The 13,970-nt window shown below is 42.0% G+C and overlaps 1 protein-coding gene across 8 annotated transcripts in view; it reads left to right on the top strand.

The window, feature by feature from the left end:
• Positions 1 to 13,970, top strand: part of rims2a (regulating synaptic membrane exocytosis 2a) — a 183,664-nt gene that overhangs the window by 38,483 nt on the left and 131,211 nt on the right. For all 8 annotated transcript variants that reach the window (XM_028579479.1, XM_028579477.1, XM_028579480.1 and 5 more), the window contains one exon: positions 12,926 to 13,200. In XM_028579479.1, coding sequence (XP_028435280.1) covers positions 12,926 to 13,200 — 275 coding nt within the window. The remainder of the gene's footprint in view (positions 1 to 12,925; positions 13,201 to 13,970) is intronic.

Below are 13,970 nucleotides of genomic sequence, written 5' to 3'. Positions count from 1 at the left end.
TTTCTTTAAACATATAGGTAGTAATGTAGAGCTAATTTGGATTATTACCCCATTGCTGATTAATACTAGCCTCGTGAGACCGTCCCAATCTGGCGAGCTCCAGTTCTCCTCCCAGATCAGTCTGGCATCTTGAGGTAGAGAAAATTTGGAGCCGTTAGCCAAACGACCGGGCCAATCAGCGTTGGTTTTGAGGTGGGTTAGGTGGTGATAGACAGATGGTTTATCCAATCAGCTAACCAGTATTTTCAGACAACGGTAGCCCTAATTCTGTTAGCCGCTCACTAATGCTTTTTTTCTCTTGGATCCTTCTTTTGGAATATGGACCGGGAACCTGAAATGGTTCCTTTTATTCCTAAATTCTCGTTACACAAACGGCAAATCTCCTTTACCGACACGTTGCTTGATTGCTGAGCTAACGAGCTATGCGTTACCTGCAGCAGCAGGGGCGGGCTTGTGGTTGTATTTTCCTACGCTTCGTGGATCTGATTGGTTGATTTGGCTCGTCTATCACCAACATAGGTGATAGACAGATGGTTCATCCAATCAGCTAACCAGTATTTCTGCCCCTTCCCAAAAGTTCTCCAACGGAAAGTTCCCAGATGGATATGCCGAGCAAATGCGAAGCGATCCATCTGGCGGAGTCAGGTTAGATTAATATTGCTTTGTAATAATACTTACTCCAACAAGCAGATAAGGGGAGTTGCTTTTCTAAGCACTCTATTGGTAGAATAGGGTTTAGATCAATATGAAATCCCACACCCGATCCAAACCATCCCAACTCAACGCTAACATGCAGTCCTACATGTGATCTATAGAACACTATAGATCAGAAAGGGAACGCTAAAATTGCACTGATTGCAGTATTGAATAGCCTTGGGGATTGTCTATATCTGTGATGCTATATTTTTTTAGTGAGTTGCACAAAGACAGCCAGAGGAACACTTCACAGGGGTCATATATTTGCTCTGTCCTCGTATGACATAGATTTCCCATAGCAGGTTTTTATCTCTAACCTGCTTGGGTTTAGCTGTTGACAGCCAAACAGTAACTCAACAGTCTATAAGTCACCCTGAGGAGAAGTACATACCAGCAGGTTTGATCCAAACAACTGAGCAGCAGGAACACTGGGAGAGACCTCTGCCCTGCTGCTCCTTTCACTGCCAAGACCCCAGTTGTACAGGCGGCCATTGTTCACTGATAGATAATAGCTGGGAGATCGGTTACCTTGTTGTACAGATGGTGTTGAGTATTAACAGTGGCAGCAGGCTGGCGATGGACGGTCCGGGCATTGGCAGAGAGGCCCTGGAATGTGCCACTGAGGCAATGCCAGCTATTTGCCTGGTGGTGCCCTGGCCTCCCGGCACTCCAGGTCAACTCTCCATATAGATCGTGGATGCTGTTGTCAATATACTGTAGTGTTGCTTAGAAAGGAATTCAGTAACGATTTGCTGTAGTTGTCTATACTGAGATACAGCTGCAAACCCCAATGGAAGATGCAGGAGTAAACATTTGATGCCGGTCCAGAGGAGTCACTGCACTTCATCTCTGTGCTTGACAATAGTGACATATTTCAGATGCTTTCAGAATGAGTTGAAAATCCAAGAAATTGCTGATACATAGGCTAGTCTTTGGCATGGGAGCAGAGTAAGCTTTTATGGCAGGATGCAGAAGTTTAAATGACAGTGTCAGTCAGAGAAACAGAGAGCGAGCATGGAAATGAACAGAAGATGTGTCAAGGCTAAAGATAGATAGATAGATAGAGTACTTTATTAATCCCATCTTAAAATTCAACTAACAGCAGCTGAAGAGCTGTGAGCAATACTTATCAATAATTACTTAAATAAGTGGGAGAATCTTTGCTGTAAATTGTGCACTGCACAGGTACTGTATAATGAAATGTAAAGTATACTGTCACTGTAAAGTTGTAGCGCAGTTATTGATCAGATGATTGAAGTGTGAGAGTGTCTGTATTGGTCTAAGTTTGTTAGGGGGAAGCCTCCCAACCCCCTCTGCCCTGACACAGAGGGGGGGATGGCTGGATCAGTCTTGTACTGAAAATGCTCCGCTGTTTGACCAGGAGGTCGCTAAGAGGATGTGAGGAGGAGCCATCATTGAGCTGAAGTGCAAGTTAACCAAGTAAACACCTGCGAGTAGTTCACGATTGACCTGATGTCAGCATAGGTGATTTGGGTTGGTTTACTGCATTCATTTATAATCAATGATTTTGCAATTCATTATCTTTACATTGGCATTTTAAATGAATGCATAATTGAAATGTTTATCTGGGCATTAAGTTATTTAGCTGGTAGTATTGCAGAAGTAGGTTGTTGTTGTTGGGCTGTGAATGTTGTTTTATGCTAGCTGCACATTATTAGCCAATACAGAAGACACCACAGGGTTTTAATTATGAGTTAATGATACAGTATATACACAGTGGTCCACTAGGAGTTTAGTGATATGGTTTGCTGATTGTTTTGTGTGTTCTTGCTTGTAGTCGCAGATGGACAGAAGCTGTGATTACTCTGCCACGAACAACGGGCCACATTTTGGTATACCCAAGCAGCTTTTCAGAAAGCTTGGATGTCAGTGAAAGAGGTGGCAGTGGTGAAATCTGCCCTTTTTCCATCCGTCTTCTCTTTCCCTCTCTCACAGATGGTGACAGCAGTGGCGAGAGAGATCTTGTTCTGCGAAACGCCATTGAATATTTACATGTCTCTATGTCTGGGACAGGTAGCAGAGCTATGGCACACTGGAATACGATATAGAGGGACTGAGAGTTAAACAGCTGGTAAAAGAATATACACTTTGACCCAACTGAAGACTTACAGTTCTGCCCAATAACATAATGTAACATTTTGCTAAATCTACGACTCATTTGATATACAGTCACTTTGCCTTATCACAACAAGCTGAATAATAGATTAAAAAAAAACCCTGATAGAATATCTGTGTTGATGACAATCACTGTTCATTGATTTTACCAGGTAGCTTAGCTTCTGCAGCAGATACTTGAAGAACAAAGTAGAGAGTGGCGTTTCAGGGGTAAAAATATAAAATGCCTTTGATATAGATAAACTGTGTGTCAGTGTTGTGAAGTCTTTACAATCCCTGCTTGTAGCGGTGCAGCTCCCCACCATTTCCTCTGATGTGGCTTCAAAAGGGCCTGAGGAATCAACAGTCTCTGGGGAGGAAGTCATTTGTGATTCAAGCAAGTCTTGAACACATTACATGTGCTTCTTGGCCCCTCAACATTTCTGCTATAAAATCAAAGAGGAAGTCCTACGGTTCCTTATAGGGTCTTCTTTCAATTTTAAACATTATTTTAGTGAATAGCATATTGTAGTACAGTTTATAGATTTGTGAGTCTCTAAACAGCACTGCAGAAATTTATCTCATCATCAGAAGATAACATATGGACTCTCTTCATTCCATATGCTTTAACCGGTTTCACAGTGTATTCCAAATTTCCACTTTATTGTTGATTTTGAGACTATAAATGCATAATTCTTAAAATGTGTTAAACATGTCTTAATCCTAACTAACTAGTGTACTTGCAATGTTAACATAAAGAGAACTGCATGTAATGTTACAGTATCTGTGTAGCAAAGAAGATAGTGTTTTCATTGAATATCATTAAATGTGTTATAATGTGTTGAAACATGGAAAATCACAGAAGAAATTCATTTGTTGTGGTGCACATCCTTTGCATATATGCTGCAGAGCTTGAAAACATATGGCTAAGTGTAGACTACATTTCTCTCAGTTGTAGTTGAGATTTTTATGTTTGCAGAAAGATGCACAACTCTGCATTTTCCAAATTAGCTGTACAATGACTTTTAAAGGGTGCTAACGTTGTTAGCTTTATTTCCCCTGATTCTAGACAAAATGCTAAATGTGGAAAAGATGATGGCCATAAGCTTAGGCTACCTAAAAACGCTTCCCACTTTTCAGATGATAATATGGGAGCTATTTCAAGTTGTTTAAACCCGCATCTACAAGACAGTTATTCCTACAGCAGGTGAACACAGCATACAGTTTTTGCTGACATGTTCACATGACCTCTCTGGCCCCATGACTTCATGGTCCTGCAGTTGTCTAACAACATGAAGAGAAACACACAATGATGGTGATGAAAACAGCTGTGTTCGGTTTGAAGCCCAAGCTGTGGTCACACAGCACAGACTGAGTCAGAAATGACACATTATGTGTGCTTGTCAACCAGGGGTGATTCTAGGATCAGACCTTTAGGGGGGCTCAGCCCCTAATGAGAATGTGACACGGATACAGTGTCTTGCAAAAGTGTTAACCCCCCCCCATGCTAAATCAGTAATTTCATTAGCCGAAAATCTCTGAGCTAGCTATGGAACAACAACCTCAGCTCACGTTTTTAACTAAACCTGACACTTTATAAGTCACAGTAATTTTTGTTTTGATTTTGATTTATTGGGATCTCAGTTAGCTGGATCAATTTGACACAATGTTCTAACATTCAGCAATTTGAGTTGCTTAAGTTTCAATTTGGGTTCTAATCTGCGGAATGAAATGACCAACTTCTTCTCTGGGGACTACCAAGTTAAACTTCCCAACCGTCTCCTGCTCTCCCTGACAGATCAGATAGAGACTCAGCCAAAACTACCTTTCTGTTAACCCTTTCCTTGACGGGGTTAAACCCTTTGAACCTGTAATTGTTTGTCCTCTGTCACTAACAGACAAGTTTGCAAACTCTAACTTGAAACACTTCTTTTATTATTGTTATTTTTAGGGGGGGCTGAGATTAAATTTAGAGGGGCTTGAGCCCCCCTAACAAGGGTCTAAAATCGCCCATGTTGTGAACGCTCACACAGGAAAGGCAGTGGCAGTCTCTTTTCTGCGGAGCAACGTTGCTGTGTGTCTGTCTACGGGACTGTGGGAGCAGAGCTGGGACGAGCCGCATATGGAATGAGCTCTCATCAACTCCGGCAGCAGATCACAGAGGAGCTAATACAGCGACGGGGCCAAACAACGTGATTTGACGCGAATGTTGGCTCGGCTCACATGTCTTCATTCCGTAGACCTACCGACATTGAGTCTGGGATTTGATTGCACGGTTTGATGGATCCAGTGTGACAGTCAAGATTAGAATCCCTTATTTCTTTAAATGAATCGGCGTCTCTGGATGCTGTAATTGCTTAGTTGATATATAGAGGGGGGTAGGAGAAGACTGCGTTGGTTTTATTGGATCGGATGCTGTCCGTTGAGTCCCTGGTAACCTTCACGGTGTTCCCAGCAGCCGCTGTCCGGCAAACAGGCAGGCAGGCAGGCAGGCAGTATTTACCAGTTGTGTGGACTCGGAGCTGTCCGCGGTGCTGAAGGTCGGCTGTTTCTTCATTCTCAGGAGCTGCGAACAGTCGCCTCGTCACCACATTATAAGGATTTAAACGCTGCGATCTTTCTGCACAGGCAAACCGTTTTCTCTCAGCGGCATCATGGGTAAGCTGAGTGAGCATGAAGCTGCGACTGCATCGCGTTTTCCACCGGTCATTTTGCTTGTCCGAAATGTGACCATTTCAGCACTCTTGGGCTATATGTGCTGCTATAATTCATGTCCACAAACGATTTCAGTCGCATACGCCCTTTTGAAGATTGAGCATAATATGTCTAGCCTATTTAGTGTTTCTTTGCAATATTTTTCCGACATTTAATTTTGCTCCCAAAAAAATGACATACTGTATGATGGTTTCAGTGAGCGTGCGTCATGTCTGCTCATCACATCATTTTTTTTTTGTAACCATGTTTATTTAGGTCTGAGAGAGGCTAAAGGGGGATGTGGGTCTGACAGTCATGAGCCATTTCCATGTAAAGCCGCTGGATTTCTACAGTATTCCCCTCCTCTTCCTCGTGTCTCTGAACTTCAAAGAAGGGACATAAATATTCATCAAGTCTATTATTATTACTGGCGCGCACACTAAAATTAGAAGCTCATTAAAATGCAATTCACCACGTGCAGTCAGCGTTGGAGCATGTGAATGCAGGCGCTCCTATTTCATTCTAATTGGCCGCCAAATGAATCACACCAAGATGCCTTGTCAACTTTTTTATTCTGGAGAACTGCCCCAAAAGTCCAAATCCAACCAAAACAAAACATATTCTTGTATTTATTGGATTCAGTTGTATTACATTATGCATCTATGATGTAGAAAACACACATTAGAGGACAAATCTATTCAGGACCATTTTTATACAATGCTCCTCAAAGTAATATATATCTGATTATTTACCTATCTTGATATTCCTTATTCATTGGCCTACATATGCATTCCTATGTGTGTCATTGCAGCCCATCACACCTGTGTAGCCCCCAGCCGTGGCAATAATTTGCTTGGGCGTGTATTGGATGGTATTCTTGCCTGTGTGCTTAAGCTGGACTCATTCCAGACTGGGATGTTCTGAGGAACACTCCGTTCGCTGAACAATGAGTCTTTAATGAGTGGTTCAGTTCACCTCAGTCCAGGTGAAGGAGAGAAACACCAAAGCAATATGATACCTATGACAGGTCATTTACTGTTACATCAATATTGCAGCGTGTGCCATCTCCAGGCTTCACTTTAGTTGTTTTTGAAGGTCTTTTTGCCTTTTTAAGTTAGCTGACAAGAAACTGCGGGGGGGTGGGCATGGTTATATTGTGTTAATTAGACCACTGGCCAACTAGGATGCACACGTCGGCTCTCATGTAAAATGAATGTGTCACTATCACTAGGCTCTCTCTAAATTTGAAACAACTTCCTGTGAAATCAAGAGAATAATTTTAGCAATTATATTACAAATACTGTTATGAATATAAAATGAGTGAATGCAAAAATGTCATTGATTTAATTTAACATTGGAGCCTGCTTTCCATTTGAGCACACTGTGATATGCCTGCAAGGATACTGCTGATTCACTCTGGAGCCTCTGTTAAGTAATGTTGTAGTGCAGTTTAATGGCCACAAGAGAGAGCTCAGTGCCCTCTCTTACTGCAAATCTATCTGTGTGTGTGTGTGTGTGTGTGTGTGTGTGTGTGTGTGTGTGTGTGTGTGTGTGTGTGTGTGTGTGTGTGTGTGTGTGTGTGTGTGTGTGTGTGTGTGTGTGTGTGTGTGTGTGTGTGTGTGTGTGTGTGTGTGTGTGTGTGTGTGTGTGTGTGTGTGTGTGTGTGTGTGTGTGTGTGTGTGTGTGTGTGTGTGTGTGTGACTCCCCCAGAAACATTTTGAATGGAGCAGACAGGGGAACATGTAAAGTACATTGCTGCAAGGGTACATTGTATTTACTATGTGTAGCATATATATGCTGTTGGGTAGAACTAGTCACCACAAAATAATCTTTTCTTTTATTTAAACCGCAACATATGAGACAGCTATATAGGAAAACATCATTTTGGAATAGATAAATGTTTACTGTCAAAGATAGTCTTTGTCCTTAGTCCTTCAGTGGCATCACTGGCTGGTATATGTTTGTTGTTGCTCTTCTAAGCAGACACACGTATTTTGGAAGATTATATTCACTGGTATCACTAAAAACACCCTTGGTCTGAAGAAAAAGTATTAGAAAGGAAATTATTTATTGATCCCATGGCACCGGTGTTTGTTTCCCTTAATTCAGTGCCTCAGTAAAAAGCCTATAGTGCATTTAATAGAGTATATATATCTTCCTGGTGTTTGCACTGTGTGGGAGTGCTAGGTTTTTAGCTTTCTATTTTTAGCTACAGGTTCAATGACTATGAAATGTGCAAACACAGGGAGAAATTGCCATGCCCAAGGGCTGCAGCCCCCAACCCCCTGCCTGCGCTCACCCGTGAAGAGTTAAGCCGAAGGGAAGTGTTTGTGTGTGTGTGTGTGTGTTTATTGAAGAGTCTTGGGCAGAATGGCTGCAGTAAAAGTGAACATACCTCTGGCTGTTACAGCTGCTTGACCTGTATATGTGTGTGTATTACAGTTTCCTGTCAGTGTAGATTGAGCTCACACTGTCTTTGGCCTGCTTCCCTAGATGGATTGTTGGCAGCCGCATGCTGTGTGATGGGTCTGCCAGTGTGACTACAGACAGAAAAAAGTGTAATGAATGAAACAACATGTTTCTGTTACTGTCTCCTAGCTGGTGGGATACGGCATGATTAGATTTTTCCTTGAATTTTGGTTATTTATAAGATATCTGAGAGATTTGAGAATTTGTTCAGTCATTCATAATAGCATGATATAACAATAAAGACCATATGTTGTATGAATCCATTTTGCATCATTGCCTTAGGCTGCTTCTAAGAAATAGTATTGCTCGTATTCCACATGCTTCTCTATCAGTTGATGAAACTCTTTAACCTCCCGGGCCCACGTAGCTCTTTCTCAAAATGTATCAAGCTCAAAACAAGGCTTCTTGTATTTTGGAGTTCACGTAATGTTTTGGACATAGGAGTGACATTTACCTTACCATTGCTCTTCTGTATCCCTTTTTCATTCTGACTCTGTTCCAATGTGCAAATCAAATCCAGATATTAACGTCTGAGGATCAGTATGCTCAACATTTACCGGACCCAGACACATTTTTTTTCGTTTTTTTTTTTTTAATACTAATATGCTATTAGATATTCACTGATGATATAAAAGAGCTTGACATGTGCAGTTCAAGGGCTGAGAATGTGGTTAATTATAGTATTATTGGCAGACCAGAGAGGTGCACAGCAACTGACTCTATATGTTAATTGCAGTTTGGAGGGGTAAATATGTAGGTCATAGGCTGCAGTTTTCTGTAAAGGAACTGGGCCATTTGAGGACAGCTTTGTTGTAATTAACCACAGATGATACATCATCTGTTTTAAGAATAGAGCTCAAACCAAACTGAAAGGGTTCATGTGAAAATAAAATGCTATTAACACCTAATAGTACCATTATTGATTAGATTGTGGGAACGATAACAGATTGGAAACGGTTAGTAATGATCCTTTAATCATTGCTGCAGAATTAGGCTAAAATAAAAAACATCACTCAAGTAGGAATCTTTTTCACTTGAGTTGGGAACTGAATTAAGATTCGAAGTGGCTTGTATGTGCCCATCCACTACCTCCATACCCTACCATCCATTTCATGTCTGCATTTGATGTAATTGCTACAATATAGATGGTAAATAGATGGCAAACTAAACCACTTTTTAAATCGGTCCATCTTGGATGATTTCTATGTATTAATAACCTGTCTGATCTGATAGGATGTAAGCTACAAGTGTCCCTGTCTGAGGTGGGGTACCTGCAACCCCCTGGGGCCCGTGGTATCTAGTAACGTGTCGGCAGACACCCCGTGTAAACTACTGGAGGTGCTGAAGCACCCTAGCAGGCCAGAACCTGCTGTACTGTACCTGAAGCACACATCCAACAGAAGGAAAGTAGTGCCTGTTTCTAATTGCCCTCTCCATGTGATCATTCCATTTTGAGATAAATTCCTCAGACTTATTTTCATTTGAAGATATAATGTCAAGCAAAATACAGTTTGTGTGCATGCTCATACATGTGTTCGCTCATACATGTGTTCTATAAGCGTATAACTTCCAGGTACAGGAAGTGATGTGTGGTTGATTAGCAGAAAAACTGGCCTCGGTGGCTCCCGGGTCTTAGCTGATGACTCATGGTTCACTGCAGAGCTCTCACCATGACCCCAGTTAAAGAGCCAGTCGTGGCCTCACTGGATCCACTCCTCTGGGACACATAAAGCACAATTTGTAGCCTCCCTGCTTCCATTGTGTGTCAGTATTAATATAGGCCAGTACATGCTGCCTGTGGTGTGACACTGTTTTTTCACTACATTTGAAATTTAAAATAATTCATCATTAGGGGTGTCTCGATTTCAATTTTTAATCGAAAATTGATCGAAATGAGCTTTCGATTTCGACTATCGAAATCAGAAGCAGCATTGGCGATTCCCAGTGTTTTTTTCTCTCTCCACCCCCGCCTACTTGCGCATGTTCGAAGACAAAAAACAACAGACACAATGTAGCTTACCGGTTGGTATCATGCAGCTAACGACACAGGGTAACGCTAGCTTACCGGCAGCCTGTAGCTGCGCTTTTCCAGACACACTGATCACTGCCAGAGTCAGAGATGACAGAGAAACAACAGAAAATCCTCCTGCTTCCCTGAAGTCACCGGTGTGGCAACATTGCAGATAAAAAAATAAAAAATGTAATTGTTTGCTTTAAGGTGGATAATTCTATCTTCCTATTTACACACACACACACACACACACACACACACACACAACACACACACACACACACACACACACACACACACACACACACACACAGAAACAGATATTAACAATCGCGACTACCGCATACACTGTACTTGTTGCTGCTATCTCACACTGTTAGTCTGAGGAGGATGTAGCAACCAGCTGGGAGCATAACAAGGAAGGTGTAATGTTGTGGTAGTTTATGAAATTGCTCCGAGATTTCATACAAGCCAGTAAGTCACTAGTTCAGTGACAAGCACATGATCTCCCACTGACAACCCACCCATGAACACTGACATGTTTGATGACTTAGCCAGCCACACTAAAGGCTGGGGACTGAATCTTGAGTTGTGTAATTGGATGACTGCTTTTTCTTCCGCTCCACCCGGACACAAAATACAAATTCTTATTTTTATCCATGTGCTAGTGCAAAGATTGAACATGGCGTGCTACAGGTTGCCGACCCCTGTGATGAGTTCTTGGGTTTCTTCCACAGCGGTTACTGCTCTGCATCACCCTGTGCTTCAGGTCCAGCCAGCCACTGAGATAAGCAGTTGTGGTTTCGGCTATGACTACAAATCCAGCCTTTGAACAGTTGTAGCCAGTAACTGTACCGACCAGCACAGTTTAAGCGAGTCCAGTTAATCTAGAAATAACATATCAGTCAATTTTAATTTGATTCAAGGCTTACTGAAAGAAAAAAAAAGTCGAGCTACAGACCAACTGATGGTGGCTGATGCAGCATTCAGAGCTCGCTCACACTAATAACAGTAATGCACTGACTCAGCACTGGGACTGTAAAGACAGTGTGGTGGTGGTGGTGGGGGGGGTAGTAGCTCTTGGCCGCCCTACTGGCTGTCTGGCCTGTCAATCATTTGGCAAGCTCCTAGACACACACAAGCCTAGACACACACAAGCTGTGTTCGAAACCGTTCCCTCATTCACTCACTCACTATTCTCTATATAGTGTTGTATTACATAGTGAACTATATAGGGAATGACTAAACCAGATTTTGGACACTAGACTGACGTTTTTCTAAACATCGTTGCGTCAGGAGATGCGCCCGTTGTTTGTGTGATGGAAGCGGGAGCGCCCAGCATCATGTAAACAAACAGAAAGACAAATACTTCTAATACGTCCCTGAAACCAACCGAGCACCCAGGAGAATATTAAAGGTTGTATACTGTACATTTCATTTCCACTGTTTAGAAACGAAAGCCCACTCCATTTTTCCTTTTCAGTTTTTGCGGTGACTTCTTCTTCTTCTCCTCTAGGAAAACATGACTGCGTTGCATTGTGGTACACAGGAGTAAACTGTAGGGTACATTGTATGAACACTCAAATTAGCTGTGCATTTTGGGTATTTTATAGTGGACTATGACTCTTCCGACTACACCTCGGATAATATAAAAAAAAAAAAAAAAAAAAACAACTCTTGAACCTGCACTTTTATACGTTTCTTTGTAGCTTTGCTTATTTAAAGCTAATGTACTTGCACTTACTACTTGTTGTCTAGAGTTTGGTCCTTCTCAGTTGAATGCACTTAATTGTAAGTCGCTTTGGATAAAAGCGTCAGCTAAATGACGCTTTTAAGTAATGTAATGACTATATAGTGAATGAAATTAACCCCTGAGAATTTGAACACCACTACAAAATGACGAACACACAATATAGTGCACTATTTCCGTGATGGGGAACGGTTGAGAACACAGCTGTAGATGCCACTTTAAGTTGCTCAGTGTTAATGAGACGGGCGTGGTCACCTGGAGCAGGCCTGAGTGAGACTCAGGTTTCATTCATTCTGATATCAATTGATACAAATAAAAACCATATAAGTTTTCTCAACAGGAGAAGTCAAGACAAAGTGCTGAGCTTTTCAATGCGGCGTTTGTGTTTGTCTGTGCACATGTGTGTTTAGTGATCAGGGCTCCTGTCTGCTCCTGGATTTATGAGGCTAATGTGGTGAGCTGGCTGCTGGGACTGCAGTATAGAGCAGATAAAGGCACGACATCACAAAGCAGTAAAAACCTCCATCTCTCTGAAAAACGTTGCTGTTCTTTCCCATTTATCTTACCAAAGTGCTACTCTACTTACTGTACCCTCATTAAGTCTCTGCAGTCGGTAGTCATGTAGGCTCTGACCTTTTGCAGTTTGCTAACCAGAAACAAGATTTTAATACTAATGTGCCGCATCATAAGGAATAAGAAAATTTGCTGATGTTCAACATGGAAAAGACATTTGATCGTACTAAAAGATCTGCCGGGGATTATCTAGACTCACAGACTCAAAATGTCTTATAATAATAATAACAAACTAAACCAATTTGACCTTTAAGTCAAATCAAAAGCTGCTGCATGTGTAAAATATTTCATTTTTCAACTCATCAACATCAATTGTCAATACTGTTTATGAATATTGTCGATGTGGGGTGAAAACTCTACACTCCAAGTTTGTTGATTTATTTTGGAGATTTTATCAAATCTGACAAGTTATACATAGTTTCTGAAAAGTTGACATTTTGAATGTAAAATGTGAGATTTTCACCCAGCAACAGCGATATGCCTCAAAGTTAGCCTATGTGTTACAGCTTTGCATTACAAATACCCAAATCACTCCATTATAGCTCATCATAGGTTATATAAGGCAGCCTCTCTATCACCACTCCAACATATTAATACGTCTCTTTTCTTCCCTGCAGGTTATGTGGGTATGCAACTTGTGCCGAAAACAACAAGAAATCCTCACCAAATCGGGGGCGTGGTTCTACGGCTCGGGGCCTGGTCAGATGCTGTTTGAGGGTGGGCCGCAGGGAAAGAAGGCCAAACTGCAGGACCCGTCCCTGTACCCCTACCAGGGAGCCTCAGGGGACTTGACACCAGCGTCAGACAGAAGCAGACCTCACGGCGGACTCCTGCCCAGACAGTCGTCCCTTGACAACGGATCGGGGCTGAGGTACGACGCACCCATAGACAGGTCAGTTCTACTATATGCTCCACATAAGTGGTTTTTATTATGGTGTAAAGTCAAGTAGATTGCTTAATCAGGGATTTATACATCACAGATGTAAAGAACATATGATATGATGCCACATGAAGGGGCATGGACGTAACTGCGAGCTGGGAGAGCTTTTTAGCATTACCGCTGAAATATGTGGCCGTTGTATAGGTAGTGCAGAACTGTATTTCAAGCCTGGCATAAGAGCAATGTCTCCTAGCAAGCTAGTCAAGGCCCCATATAAAACAGCTTGTACATGGAGCCCATGAGGCCTATAAAGGAGACAGAGACACAGATACTGTATGTGGCACTAACTCAGCAATTCTACAACAGTCATCCACCCACTCGCACACACACACACACACACACACACACACACACACACACACACACACACACACACACACACACACACACAGCACAATTCAACACAGATTGTTTGAGCCAGGCTAAGCTAAGATGGGGTGCTGTAAGGTGACAACATTTGCTTTTATACTTTAACAAATGTTTTTTGTCATCAGGAATGTTTTAAGGCCAGTTCAGGCACTGCAAGGCTTGGAAATTGAGCATTATAAAGATGCTTTTGGAGTAGAAAAGCAAGAGCAGGCTGGATTTCATTGCAGAATATTGTGTTCTATTTGTCAAATGCACTAAATGCCCCCTCTGAGTAGCAAACTCTCAGTTGCCGACAACACAGACATGCTGTGTTTGTGAATCTTTTATCCGTTTGCCTATTTCATGATACTGGT

The sequence above is a fragment of the Perca flavescens genome, chromosome 6 (assembly GCF_004354835.1).
Source record: "Perca flavescens isolate YP-PL-M2 chromosome 6, PFLA_1.0, whole genome shotgun sequence".
Taxonomy (NCBI): Eukaryota; Metazoa; Chordata; class Actinopteri; order Perciformes; family Percidae; genus Perca; species Perca flavescens.
Note: the sequence above shows the minus strand (reverse complement) of the source record. Positions and strands in the feature narration are given on the sequence as shown.